Here is a 14,741-nt window from a genome sequence, read left to right on the forward strand (position 1 = left end):
GCTTGAATGTGTATGGCTCAGGCTCTTGAATAACATTGTTTAATGAATGAATATATTCTGGAGCAAAATCTTGCAGCTTGTTTAACAGCATACTGCTAAAAACTGTAGCATGAGTTGTATTGGCTGATTTGAGATTGCATTGATACTCTTGAAACCTAGGAGGGATAACCCTAGGTCTAGTAGACTTTCTAATCTCCTCTGAAGCAGGAGCAGGCCTCTGCCTACTGTTTCTCCTTACTGGTGCAGTGACAAAATCAGGGATGCTGACTGCAACAGTAGGCTGGGATACCTCATTACTGGTGGAATGAGTTTCTTCAGAACCCCTGTCATTGTTAGTGGAAACAACTGGAACCAATATACTAGATGTTGCTGGATTTACCAGATCAACATCAAGCTGATTGTCTTTAGGCAAAATCTTAAAAGGAAACTTATCCTCTTGAAACACTACATCTCGACTGACAAATGTCTTATGAGACAAGAGATCATATAATCTATAACCTTTTTGATTGTGGGGATATCCAAGAAAAACACAATGCCTTGCACGAGTGCCAAATTTATCCTTATATGTAGGTGGCATAGTAGAATAGCAACTACAACCAAATACCTTTAATTCTTCATATTTAGGTTTGACATTGAATAACAACTCATAAGGGGTTTTCCAAGATAAAACAGATGAAGGCATAAGATTAACTAAATGAGTAGCAGTCAAAATACAAACCCCCAAAATTTTATAGGTAAGCCAGAATGTATTATGATAGCCCTAGCAGTGTCAAGCAAATGCCTATGCTTTCTTTCTACACGCCCATTCTGTTAGGGAGTGCCAACAACACTTGTTTGATGCAGTAAACCCTTGGATTTAAACAATGAACCACATACTTGATCTAAAAATTCAGTACCATTATCACTTTTTATAACTTTTAATTTAGCATCAAATTGAGTTTCTATATAAGCAAAGAAATTTCTAATTAACTCAGGGACTTGATCTTTAGTTTGAAAGAGAATTGTCCATGTGCTTCGAGAATGATCATCAAGAATAGTTAAAAATGAACGAGCCCCTGACAAAGATGGGGTCTTATAAGGACCCCAAACATCCATGTGAAGCAAAGCAAAACAAGAAGAAGCTATAGATGTACTGTTTGGAAATGGCAACCTATGATGTTTAGCCAAAATGCAAGTATCACAAAAGAACTTCTCTTTATTATTATTATTGTTTATAGTAGGTACAATGTTTCTAAGTCTGGCATAACCAATATGACCAAGCCTGTCATGGATTATCTGAGTATGTACATTAACAGCAGAAATGTTATTAGCAGAAGTGACAGCTTGCTTATTCTGAGACTTAGTTATTACATTCACTACTATATCTCTGATTACATTCTTTATTATACTACTAAAATCCTGATATCTGTAAAGATCTCCTATTCTTCTTCCCACTGCCACTGTTTTCTTACTTGAATGGTCCTGAAAAACACATTTTTTGGAAGAAAACACAGCAGACAAACAATTGTTATCAATTAACTTGCTGACTAAAAGCAAATTTTGTCTAAAATCAGGAATGAACATAACTTTATCTAGAACAATATCAGCATTCAAGTTAACATCTCCTAACAAGTAAACAAGCTTGATAGTTCCATCAGGTAGTCCAACAGGTATAGGATGCTTTAGCTTTCTAACATTATGCAGCAATTTAATATTAAAAGTAATGTGATCAGAAGCTCCTGTATCAATAATCCAGTCATGCACATACGAAGTATTAGTGAGAGAATTAACCTGAGAAGCAGACATTATACCTGCAAAATTAACATTAGATGGACCTGCCTGATTCTCTGACAACCTTTTCATGACCTGATCAATAACAGAAGTGACCAACCCTTCCATTGTACCAGCATCAAACGATGTAGATCCTCCCTGAGACTTGTAATTAGCCTTGACTTGATCTGCAACAAGCTCATCCAGTGGTGAATCTTCATCACAATGCTCAACATTATTAGCTGATTTCTTGAAAGTATTGGGTTTCTTAGGATACTTGTTGTTGTTGGAGACCTTACCCTTGCCCTTGTTATTTTTATCAGCAGGAAAACCAACCAACCTATAGCATTTCTCAATTTTATGCCCTGATTTACCACAATAAGTACATTCTTGAACCCTGAAACAATCTTCCAAATTGTGATTGTTCATGTCACAATGACTGCAATACTTCTTGCTTTCACTGGTAGATGCTTTCTTGGTGCTCTCAATCTGTTTGTATGAAGCATATGCAGTAGTATCAGCAAGAACTTCAACAGATTCTGTAACTTGCTTTTGTTTTTCAATCTTCTGAAGCATTCCAAGTGATTTGTTGATAGAAGGCAACGGATCAAAAGATAGAATCTGAGTACGAATGTTATCATACCCACTATTGAGACCCATCAGAAATTGTATGAGCTTACTATTGTTCTCCCTGTCCTGCATCCTCTTGAATAAGGAACAGGTGCAAGAACTGCACTTGCCACAAGAACAACTTGGCAGAGGATCCAAGCTGTCTAAATTCTCCCAAGCTGACTTAAGCTTGCTGTAATACTCCATCGGAGAGGAATTCCCTTGACTGATATCTCCCATATCCTTGGTGAGTTGATAAATCTCGATGGAATTTGCCTGACCATATCGTTCAGACAACTCTAACCAAAGCTGGCGAGCAGATGTGAGATACTTCAGATTGTCCCTGATCGTTTTATCCAAGGAATTCAAGATCCAGCGCATCACCATTAGATCACAGCGAATCCATTGTCTGTACTTCTTGTCAGTTGAAGCAGGTTTTGGGTTAGAATCATCAAGAAATGACTCTTTATTCTTGGATGTCAATGCCATCAGAACCTCCTGCTTCCACCCCAGAAAATCCGCACCATCAAAGAGAAATGTTGTGAGATGAGAAGTAGGCTGATCAGATGTTGACAGAAACAATGGATCATCTTAAAAATCATAACCAGATGAATCATTAGGAGTTGATTCAGGCATCTTGATTGTGTATTAGAAGATTAAAGAAGAATTATGAATGATTTGAAAAGAGTTTTGTGAAACAAAGAAGAAAAAACTAATGAATTTATGAAGAGAAGGTTGAAGATATGAAGAACTAGTGATGAAGCAGATGAAGATATGAATGATTTTGATGATGAAGATATGAAGAGATTTATGCGGAAGCTTTATGTTGTGACCAGAATCGATTTGGTGATTGATACCATATCAAATGTATTGAACTGTATTATGATTGAATTGAATTATGAAAGTTGTATCTTACAGATTGTGATACAATGAGTATATATAGTAGTTAGCACCGACCTAACTAATGTAACAAACTGATTAACAAACTGACAGCTGTACATCATTAAGCCTAACTAACTCTTAACTAACTGTAGTTATATTCTAACTGACTTGCTTATATCATCAATAGGTTCAAAGGGTTTTCATGCCCCTTGAATTTAGGGATATCCGTCATGTTGAAGTTGGTTGGCAACTTGGAACTTACGGCCTCATACTTGCGATTATTCTCCCTATAAATGTCATCCCCTTTAAGATACATCAATTGCTCCTCTAAGTATTGGAGTCTTTTCTCAGCTGCAGTCATTCCCATGGGAGGGTTTTCGTCCCTAAAGTCATTCACGAAGTCATCAACGACTTCACTTTCTCGAGGAGGCAACCTCGCTTCTACGGCATAGATCCGGCCCTCGATGGTGTCAAGGCGATCATACACTTGATCTTGGGTAACTTGGATTTGAGCTAGCGCGCTTAGGATTCGATCATTACCATCTTGAAGTTGATTGAGATTCACGTCGCTTGTTTCAGGCATCTTGGAAACTGGATAAGAGATCGACGACGAATCAAAACAAGATCGACCATTCTAACACACTACTAAGAAAGAAATGTTTTGACTCGTGAAGTGGGTGTGTGCCACTTGTGTCAGTGAGCTTTGAAGAAATGACAAAATTTGAAAAATGTTGGTCCTAGTCAACTATAGTGTAGTTGTAGGAGTGGACTCGAAGTGAGGTTTTGAAATGGGCTTGGGCCCGAATTTTGACTCGATACATGGACAGAGTTTCGACTCGGTTTTGCGCTAATCATGGGCCTTTTTTCGAAATTTACACTTTAAAGGGATTTTGATTTTGCAAAAATTGTCATGGTTTCGTTTAGAAATGGTGATCACGTAAGGTACAAGCATTATAACGGGATGCTGAGTGCATTTAAAAAGGTTTTGGTTTAAAGGGTAGGTTGCCATACCGAACAATCAAACCCGAAGGCTGTGGAGAGGCTCGTACCAAACAAGAGTAAGGCCGATTCCTAGTCCATTTCCTCAAGTAGTGAAGGTCCTTGATACAAACAAGAGTAAGCATCATGGTATGGATGACGTCAATCGCTATCCATCCTTAGGCCCAAATAAGAATTAGGACCGTTTAGACAGGACGATTGGTCGAATGGGTTGGGTTGGGCCTAGGAAGGCCGAATGAAACGATCTAGGAAGACCGAGTTATGAAAACCGACAATTGTCTTGTACAAACTATTCCCTAGCCTTGTTCAAGTTTCACCCTTTTGGCTACACGTAAGTGTATTATCCCCAGCGGAGTCGTCAAACTGTGGACGCGGGCCCACGGGGGCGCTTGGGAAGGAAGGAGAACAAGCATTTGCATTTGTGGAGTCGCCACCAATTTTTATGGGAAATTGGAACCGTTCGAATACCTCGTGTCATGTCAAGACACAAAGTAGAGACATGAACACCAAGAACTCGTTACCCTTAGCATTCTATGTCTAGAATGACTCTCGTGGATGCCAATGAACACGGATGTTCACAGAGATCTTGAGTAAGGGGTGAGGGTACGTATTAGGAAGCTCTTTTGATCGAACACCTAATCCCGCCCGCCTCGATAGCGGCCTCTACTAATGATTAGGGAAATTATCTATACTCGATATATTGTCGATTATATGCATGCAATGCAACATCCAATGTTTTAATCCTAGCATGTGAAGATTAGACTAAGTCGGTGAACAAGTAATTTAATCATACAATTAATGTCAAAGTAGGAATTAAGGTTAATTACATGTGAAAACATACAAATGATACAAGAAATATGATAAATACAATAAATAAAATTACAATAATTAAATTACAATAATTACATCGGGTTTATTGATTTATGTCGAAAATACCTTTAAAACGGATAATTTAACAAAAAGGAATAAAAGAATGAATTAACGAACAAATCATTAGGCGATAATACGGTTAATAGTTAATTATACGTAAGCTAATTAAACTAGGTCAAGGTAGAACGGAAGTTCAGAGACAGAAGTCAACCTGGAACAGGCGCAGCAGGACTGCGCCCTTTGGAAGAGGCGCAGCAGTTGCTGCGTCTGTTCCAAGGGTGAGTTCTGGCTCTGAAGCCAGAACTGCAAATCTTTAACATTAATTGGTGAATTTAAGGATCGATTATGATATTTAACTCGGATGAAAGTGATTTAATTCATTATTTACATATGAATGAGTCATAAAAGCAATAAAACATGGATGAAACGAATATGAACGAATTATTTACAAGATTAAAAGGGATAATTAACAAATTAATGAACTAACTAAATTAATTAGGTTAAATATGATGAATTAACGATGGACTAATGATGAATATGATAATAGACAGATGGGAATATATCAAAGATCGAATTCCAGAAACTCAACATGAATGAATCGAATTTCTACAACCCGGTTTGACTTTAATGACGAAAACCCGCAAATATTAATTACTTGGGATTTAAGGTCGGATTTTTAATGATGAATCATATACGTTAATGAATGATAAATAATGTACATGTGAGATTATTACGCTATTATATCAAAGAATTGACGAAAACAAGCGGAAACAAATAAAAAGAAGACGGATTTACAGAGGATGAAGGAAGAAGAAAGGAAGCAGGAACTGCGGAAGCCTCACGAAGAGGCGCAGCAGATACTGCGCTCCTTCGAAGAGGCGCAGCAGTTGCTGCGTCCTTTCTCGACGGTTATCTTCTGGTAATCCGTAAAAAGGGTTTTAAATGAGGTTTTATAAATCGGTTTTAATAAGTATTTTCGACATAAATCTTACATTAATGATACAAAAAGATAAATAACAATAAATAAAAGAGAGATTTACACCCTCAGACTTACATGTTTGACGAAACGAGATGAACTAAGTTTACGATTAGTGATGCTCGACTCGAATGTAACGAAAGTGCCCTCGTAGGAGGAAAACGATTAAGATTAATTAAGTTGATTAGTTGTGGAGTTGGTCAAATTGGTCGGTCATGCAAACGAGGGTGGTACTCAGAAGGATCCGAGCTTACGTGGTCGAATGTTCAAGCACGTAGACGCCAAAAAGTAAGAACTTGGTCTAGAATGCAAAGGGAGAAGAGAAGAGCGGACACTCGCGTGAGAAATATAAGGAGCGAAGGCTCCTATTTATACTAATCACGTGAAGGAATAGGGTTTTCGGAGAAACTTTGGAAGTGAATCTCGAAAAGATATGAAAAAGATACGAAAAATACGCAGAAAAGGACCTGGGAAGAGGCGCAGCAGCCATCGCGCGTCTCTTGGAAGAGGCGCAGCACTGCCGTCTGTTCCCAGGTGGTTTCCTCCTGCGGAAGAAAGATTTCCGTGTTTTAATTATGGAATAACGGGATAATCTTATTTTCCTTAATATTTTGTATGAATATTACGGGAAATTGTTTACCAAAGATTAAAAGATTGTGAAATATTTATAAAATATGGAATAGAAATATCCTAACATTCCGAACATTCGACTCGGGATTTAACGGTTATCGAAAAAATGAAGACGGTTTTAGGCCCGGACCCCAAATGTACTCTAATTACTGTCAAAACGACCGTATCGGCGCGTAGATGACAACTAAGAGGTAGACATGAGTGTTTGAGCAATCACTTGATGATAAACTTACGAACTGTCACAAATCGTTCCGCGTACCAAACATGCGGCCCAATCATCACCGGGTGGTTTGCGGGAGGTGCAGAAATGAGGTATCTACAGAGCCCCCACTTTGACTGAGGCTTGGACAAGGCGAAAGTCAAAGTATAGCCATCAGGTCAATCGAAGATTACAACCTGACGACTATGGCGACGCGAGGCGGTTCAAGGGGTCTGAACCAAGGACCTGTCGTCGGGAACAATTTAGAGTCTGTCGACTATCGGGGAGGGTCGTTTAAAGTCTATTAGACTACGTAAGGAGGCTCGCCAGCCATAAGAAGAGATCATACCTGAGACTTCTTCTCGAGATGCTTCCGGAGGTGCGTGGGAGCTAAAGGTAAGCGTAGGAGCTAAGGGTAAGCGTAGGAGCTAAGAGTAAGACCTAAAAGATATATAAGGATTGGTGCTAGGGTGTGGGGCCCTAAATGAAAGCATCGACGGGAAGGAGGCCCGAATATAATTTCAAACTAAGGGGTAACTAAGGCTTGAGTGTAAGAACTCTACGGGTTTGGGAACTTCTGGAGAACGACACCTTTATCGCACTCCGCGGGGAAACAAGAAATATTGTGAGTAGCGGGGACACAAAGTGGAACTGGCCGGGAGAAATCTGCTTGGGTCGTCTTCAAACAAACTTCGGATGAACTTGAGAGGGACGATTGTATGTCGTGAACTCTCGTGCTGGGAAACCTTATCAGGAATGTATCTCCAGGTCTTGAGAGGGATTGTCTATCCGCTTACTCTCGCTGGGGGAACATAATCGGGAACTTATCTCCATGTCTCGAGAGGGATTGTCTGTCCGTGTACTCTCGCTGGGGGAACAGAAAAGAGGTGTGTCGAAACACCTGTGAAGGAATACCTGCTCGATGTGACAAGCAAAGTCTTGGAAGCGTAAAATAACGTATAATAGCCCACAGTCAGCTTAGAAATGCAGGTCTGAACGAAGAATAATCGTCAAACGGACCAAAAAAGATAAAATGGCATCGAGGAAGAGGCGCACCAAAGATGGGCCCACAAATAACGAACTCATAACGAATTTTTGAAAACTCGTATGAAGGGAACCTCAGGAAGAGGCGCAACAAGAGCTGCATCTCTTGGAAAAGGTGCAGCGCCTGCTGCGTCTATTCCTGAGTGTGTCTTTTCTTCGTAAAAACGCTATAAAATAGAGGGACTTAATTTCATTTATTCGAAACATAAATCATCAATTTCTCTCTCAAATCTTAACCATTTCCGCCAAAATTTGATCCAAAAGCTTGCATTCGCCATGACTAATCGAGGTATGTATATCATTCTTGCATTAATCTTCTATAATGGATGAATTTGATCGACAAAATTTAGGGTTTTCAACCCTAAAATGTCGAAAATTTGGGGCTTTTTCCCAAATGATCTTGCCTTGTAAAATTGATCTTGTAAATGGATAATTGGTAATATAAGGATCATAACCATATATTTGTTTTGAAGTTTTGTTGAGTTTTGAGCATTTGAGTGAAATTGAGACGGTTTCACAGCTAAACCGTAAATTGCTTCAAAAATGGCCTTAGGATTGCCCATTTGCGATGAAACTTGATATTTGGAATCCTTGGATGATGGGTAAGCTTCCTACCATCTCGAAATTTTGGTTTGTGACGGCTTTTTCAGGACACTTTTCTAGGGCATAATCGTCGTTATAACGAAATGCTGCCGAAATTTCGACTCGAACCCATGACTAGGCTTCAACTTAGGCTTGACTTGACCCAAATTACCACATGAGTGATCGGGTTTGTGGGAATACGGCCAAAGATGGCGAGAAAAGAGCGATTTCAGGGCTTCCGAAAGCTCGAAAATTCCTTAACCAAGGCTCGTCATCACTTGACGCGGCCTGAATTTACTTTAACGTTGCAGGTGACGAGGCTTCTACTTCTGGGAGGGCTCCCATGGAGATAGACACTGCTGTTGACCCTTCTCGTGCTATCGAGGAGGCTTTGGAGGAGGCTTTCACCGCCGCGGTGATGGCTGCTGAAGACGAGGTCCACGAGGAGGAGGCTGCTGAGGAGGAGGAGGCCCCGAGGCGGGCCAACGTTGGGCGAGGCGGTCGTCAGCTGAGGGTAGCACCTGCGTGGGATGAGACCTGGGACAGCAGGCACTTGCTTTGGGCTGCGGAGGGTCACCTGTCCTACAGGACGGTGAAGAGCTTAGTAATCTTGAATTCATTAACCATCACTCACCTTCTTTCATTTCATTTGCTCATATCCTTTCCAATTTTCATTCAAACTAAAGATAGCTTTTGTTTCAAATCACAATAGGAGGCTGGGAACATCAGGTCGTTCTCGGGCGACACGACGGCGATGGAGTGCTACGAGAGGCTGTCGGTGGAGGAGCGCGCCATGATCGAGCGGGGAGCGTTTGGCACCTTGGTGCAGGCTTGGAGGGATATCGCGAAGAGGAAGCTGCGGGTTAACCTTAACCTGGTCCGCGCTTTCTTGAACCGATTCTGGGACACGACTTCCACTTTTCACATGCCTTTTAGTGAGGTGGGAGTCACGTTGGAGGACTACGGCATGATTTCTGGGCTGTCGTGTGGGACTGAGGTGGTGGAGTGGCCGGAGACTGCCATGAGGGTGGACTCGGCCGAGGCTAGGAGGTTGATCGGCTGGAACTTGGCGCCGAAGGTCTGTTCTGATGCCCGGTTTGGTGCCCGTTCTTATGTCCGAGACTACTTTGCGGGGAAGACCCGGCGCGGGTGGTGATTGACGGATAGAGACGGCTCCTCCTCCCCTACACCGAGCAGAGGGCCCGTTTGTGGCTTTGGTGGCTTCGTCTTCGATCTACCTCGGAGACAAGGGAGAGAGGCTGTCGACGAAGCTCCTTCCCTTTCTTTCTGACCTGAGCTCCCTAGGGCGTTGGGACTGGGTCACTGCTGGTTTTGCAGTCCTCATCCGCTTCATGAGGGCCATGGTTCGTCCGGAATTGATGGAGAAGGGGACTTCTCCTGGTGCTGTCGGCCCTGGACTACTGTTGGAGGTATGAACCTTCATTTAGACTAAAATCACTTCCTTTCCTTGTCGAATTACGAAAAATCGTTATTGACTATCTTGCTTCACAGGCGTGGGTGTACTCCTACTTTCCGAGCCTCTCGCCCAAGAGGACGGAGCCGCTGGAGAAGGCCTATCCCGTCGTGAGGGATTGGGTGATGTGTCGTACGAGGAGCAAGCGTTCCTCTCACGGTGTCTACCGGCGGGACGTGAACGCTCTTCAGCTGGACAACGTGAGCATCTCACTTATATTCATTTTGATTCTTCATTACTTCTAACCGATCATAAGAATGATTCCTTGTTTATCTGTCCCCAGTGGGTGCCCAGGCCTTGGGCGGAGTACGCTGGAGCGCCTCCTTTTGTGGCTGAGGTCCTTCGACCTAGGAGCTCGAGCCGGCTGCTGTTGAGGACGTCGATGGGTCCTTTGTGGTACTTGGGCGAGCGCTTGGCTCGTCAGTGCTCTCGGGATATCTTGACGGTTCCCATCGATCCTCCTAGGACGATGTTCAGGGAGCCTTCTGGGGCTGAGATGGAGGCTGACTTGGCTGGCATTGGTGGTGACGTCCTCCTTCTTCCTGGTGAGGACTACTCGGCGTTCCTCTACGGGAGGTTGGCGTACTGGCCGGTTGTGGTAAGCATCTTACTCTTCTTTATTTATTTTTTTGATTTTGAGGGTACGATGAAAGATCATCGATTAATGAGAAACATTTGACTTTGCAGGAGGTCGAGGCGGCGGGCATCGAGCCCCTAGAGTACCCCGAGACCCTTGAGTACACTGACGTGACCGGGAGGACGACGATCTCCGAGCTGCGTGACTTTGACGTGGCTGTGACGGATGCTGGCCTGGACGATTGGCAGCATCTGATTCGGAGGGTCCGCCTCTAATTTGCATGATTATTGTGTAAGAACACATTTTGATTGAACTTATCCAATTTACTGAGAACTTATTTTTGAAAATGCAGGTTGCGCCGTCTCGGTTTGTGGCGTTATGGAGGGTGGCCAACCGGCTGCGAGCTACTGCCGTCGAAGCACTTGTCGGCGGTCGAGGCCGTCAGGTATGAACCTTTTGTCTATTTTATTTTTGAATTTGATTTTCCAACTTTTCTTATAATTGCTTGAAATGATTGACATGAGCCAATTTTGTTATTTGCAGGGGGAGCGTGAGCTGGAGCGAGAGTTGGCCCAGTCTCGGGAGGAGACAGCTCGCTTGTTGAGGGAGCTCGAGGTTCTCGACGCCGAGGTTGCTGCTCTCGAGGCGAGAGTTGCGGAGTTAGAGGGCGACCGGCAGTAGTTTTGTCTTGTTGTTGTTTGTTTTGTTGTATCTTGCACATTTGTACATATTAGGACCTACATTTTGGACATTTTGATTTTGCTTGGGGCTCAAGCCCCCAGTTTGTTGTACATTTCCCATTTTTGGTTGTATATGATGGCCTGAGTGCCTTTGCTGCTGGGTTGTGTTGCTTGTACCTGCAGGTTAGCTTTGAACAGGTTTGGTAGATGACGGTTTATGCCGTCATGCTGCCGAAATTTACATAGAAATTACATAGAACATACATTTGTATATACATATGGCATAAATTAGCGCAAAACGAATGACTCAAAAGTGCAAAAAAATGCAAAAGAAAGTGCCAAAAATGCAAAAAATTTGCCGGAAATGACCGGACGGTAGGGAGGGTTACCCCTAAAAAAATGAAAAAAAAAAGAAATCTATAAGTTAGAAGTGAAATGATTAAAAAAGGAATAAATAAATAGAAATAAAGGAAATATATATAAGTTTTGAAATAAATTACGTTAAAATGAAAATTATTTCCTAAAATGAAAATATACAAGTGTGCTAGAATGACGAAAATGCTGATATTGCCTCGAAATGCGTGCCCGTGGAATTAGAAAACACGAACTATGGAAATTTTGACGTATTTACCAAAACAATAACCCGTAGGAATAGGAAATTATTCGCCAAGGAATTTAGGAAAGATCCAACGCGGAAAATCACAGAAACCTTGCTGAGGAAGAGGCGCAGCAGGAGCTGCGTCCCTTTGAAGAGGCGCAACAGGTGCTGCGCCTGTTCCCAGGTGTGTCCGTTCTGACGGATTTTAGGAAACAGATTTTAGTATAAATAGAGACGTCGATAGAGCTTTTATTCACACAATTCTCCCGTCTCTTCTTCGTCTTATTACATAAAATTCTCAATATAATCATTCATCATGAATACTTTGGAGATTCGTCTAAAAGAGTGGACCAATGAGTTTTCCAACATGGAGAAACACGATATGGGTGCTTATAATCTTGGATCTTTGTTGAGTTTGAAGCTCATCAAGGTTGTCAAACCATTCCTAGATGCTTGTCTTGATTATTGGGACCCGAATTATCATGTTTTTGTTTTCCCCGGAGGCGACATTTGCCCATTTCCTGAAGAAATTGCTGCGATTGGTGGATGAGACCCAGAACACTTGCCTGCTATTCCTTCTACTTCGCAAGGGTATAAGAACAAATTCAGAGACTTGCTTGGGTTGACGAGAATTGAGGTGGACCGTTTAGTGACCTCGAAAGGAGTGCGAATGTTGGACTTCATTGACCGATTCATTAACAGAGCCGACCCCACCATTTCTTATGTTGCTAGGCGAGGAGCATTCGGATTTTGCTTGTTGCATGTATATGTCCTTCAAGGGCATGTTGATGAAGACTTAAGAGGTGATCCCCGTCTCCTGGGCCTGATTGAGCAAATGGAGCTGCGTAGGAGCCCAGCTTGTTTATGCTTAGGAGAGATCCTATTGGGTTTGGATAATAGGAAAACCAATCACGACCTACCGTACTTGGGAAGTCCCGTTATTTTGCAGGTAAAAGAACGCTTTTCTTCTCTTTTTTTGTTCTCTTTTTTTTTGTCTTTCGTTTTTTTTTTGTTTTTTGTTTTTCGTTCTAATACCCGCTTTTGGTAGGTGTGGCTTATGGAGCACCTTCGATTGATCGAGCCCCCAGTTCATGTTCCTTCTTATCATGCTCGTTCGATTGCAATGAGGACCAGGCTTTACATGGTGGACTTCACTCGAGTCTGCAATTATTGGGAGAATAAATTGAAGAGTGATGATGGCCCCTTGATTAGGTGGATTGTACCATGGTGGCATTTCAAATCTGTCACTGGGGTATCTTCCTTGGATCCTACCCGATCTGTGCACATTCCTGGCTTGGAATTCATGGTATGCATCTTCCCGGAGAGACTGATGAGACAGGTTGGACTAAAGCAGACAATCTCGAAGCTTGACACAGTCCCGCAGACTGCCATGGCGCTTACTACTGAGAGCCGAAGGGAGTGGGCCATTAAATGGGCGCAAAGAAATGTATGGTTCTTGAACTCTTCTGTTAGTACCTTATGGGTGTCGGATTCCTATCTGCGGTGGAGGAAGGCTACTACTCCGGAGGAGCGCGAGAGATTGAGGAAGCGCGAGCCTGTTGACTACAAGGTGCGCGAGGTGGAAAAGGAGAAAGAGAAGCATCTGACTGAGGGAGGGGAAGAAGCCGGGTTTCGAGTTGTTCATCCTTCGAAGAAACCAAAGACCTCTCCTGCCGTGGACAAAGTGATTGACAAGAATGGGAAGGCTAGACCTCGAGAAAGACCGTTGGTGATTAGGTCCGAAGTGGCGTAGGAGCGTCCGGCTCGGGGTCGTGACAAGAAATATGACAAGAATGACAAGGGCAAAGGGAAGATGGAGGAATAGCCCAAGTCTTTATTATTATTTATTATTATTATTATTGTAATAAGAAGGTGGGGTTTTTAGAATCCTAGCCTATTTTTTATTTTTATTATGTAACGTATTATTATTATTAGAAAATGAATGAAATAAAAAAAGGTTAATTGGTTATGAAACCGTTGTGATTTTCTATTTATTATTCTTGTCGAATTCCAAATGCAATTGCAAATGTCCTTCTATTTACATTTTGAAATTAATGGGTTGTATCCTGTGAAGGATTGCCTACGTATTCATTTAAAAATGAAATCAAACCCTTGCGCGTAGTTCGAGTAAATGTAAAAGAATAATTGTTCTGAACAAGAGCTTGTAATGAACTTAGAAGATAAGCATGAGCTTTTACTTACTCTTAAGGTGCTAATTTAGTTTATTTGATGATATGAGGATGACAGATTGTCAAAATGCAAGAGCAGAGTGACATTAGCTTATTTCAGCTTGGCCAGGGGCCGTTTATTTAGTGCCACAAGAGCGACACGTGAGGTCACGCGAGGCGCGTTTTTGTTCCTATTCTAGGCATAATACCGTTTTAGTTGGTCAAGGTTTGTCGGGTTGGCAAATTCATTCCCATCTAGGTCTGTGATTCTAACCGCACCCCCTGGAAGTATGGACTTGACTAGAAATGGCCCAGCCCAATTAGGTTTGAATTTTCCCCGTGGATCGACAGGTAAAAGAGCTCTAACCGACTTGAGTACTAAGTCTCCTTCCTTGATGTTCCTTGGCTTGACCCTTTTATTGAAGGCTCGTTTGATACGTGCTTGATATGTTTGGACATTATATAATGCGCGTAGCCTGCGTTCATCCAGGAGGATGAGTTCTTCATATCTATCCCTCTTCCAATCGGCTTCCGGGATTTGACTTTCGAGTATGATACGCAATGATGGTATTTCTAACTCGACTGGCTGTACAGCTTCCATGCCGTAGGTCAAATAGAAAGGGGTGGCCCCAGTGGGCGTCCTAACAGATGTGCGATATCCCCACAAAGCAAAGGGTATCTTGCTTGGCCAATCTCGATAGTTG

At 42.3% G+C, this 14,741-nt stretch overlaps 1 protein-coding gene across 1 annotated transcript in view; it reads right to left on the minus strand.

Annotated features, from left to right (window-relative positions):
- Nucleotides 1-810: 810 nt before the first annotated feature.
- LOC141646750 (uncharacterized) overlaps nucleotides 811-14,741 on the minus strand; it is a 46,355-nt gene continuing 32,424 nt past the window's right edge. The window contains exon 2 of the mRNA XM_074454691.1: nucleotides 811-2,948. Coding sequence (XP_074310792.1) covers nucleotides 811-2,948 — 2,138 coding nt within the window. The remainder of the gene's footprint in view (nucleotides 2,949-14,741) is intronic.

This window comes from Silene latifolia, chromosome 1 (genome assembly GCF_048544455.1).
Source record: "Silene latifolia isolate original U9 population chromosome 1, ASM4854445v1, whole genome shotgun sequence".
Taxonomy (NCBI): domain Eukaryota; kingdom Viridiplantae; phylum Streptophyta; class Magnoliopsida; order Caryophyllales; family Caryophyllaceae; genus Silene; species Silene latifolia.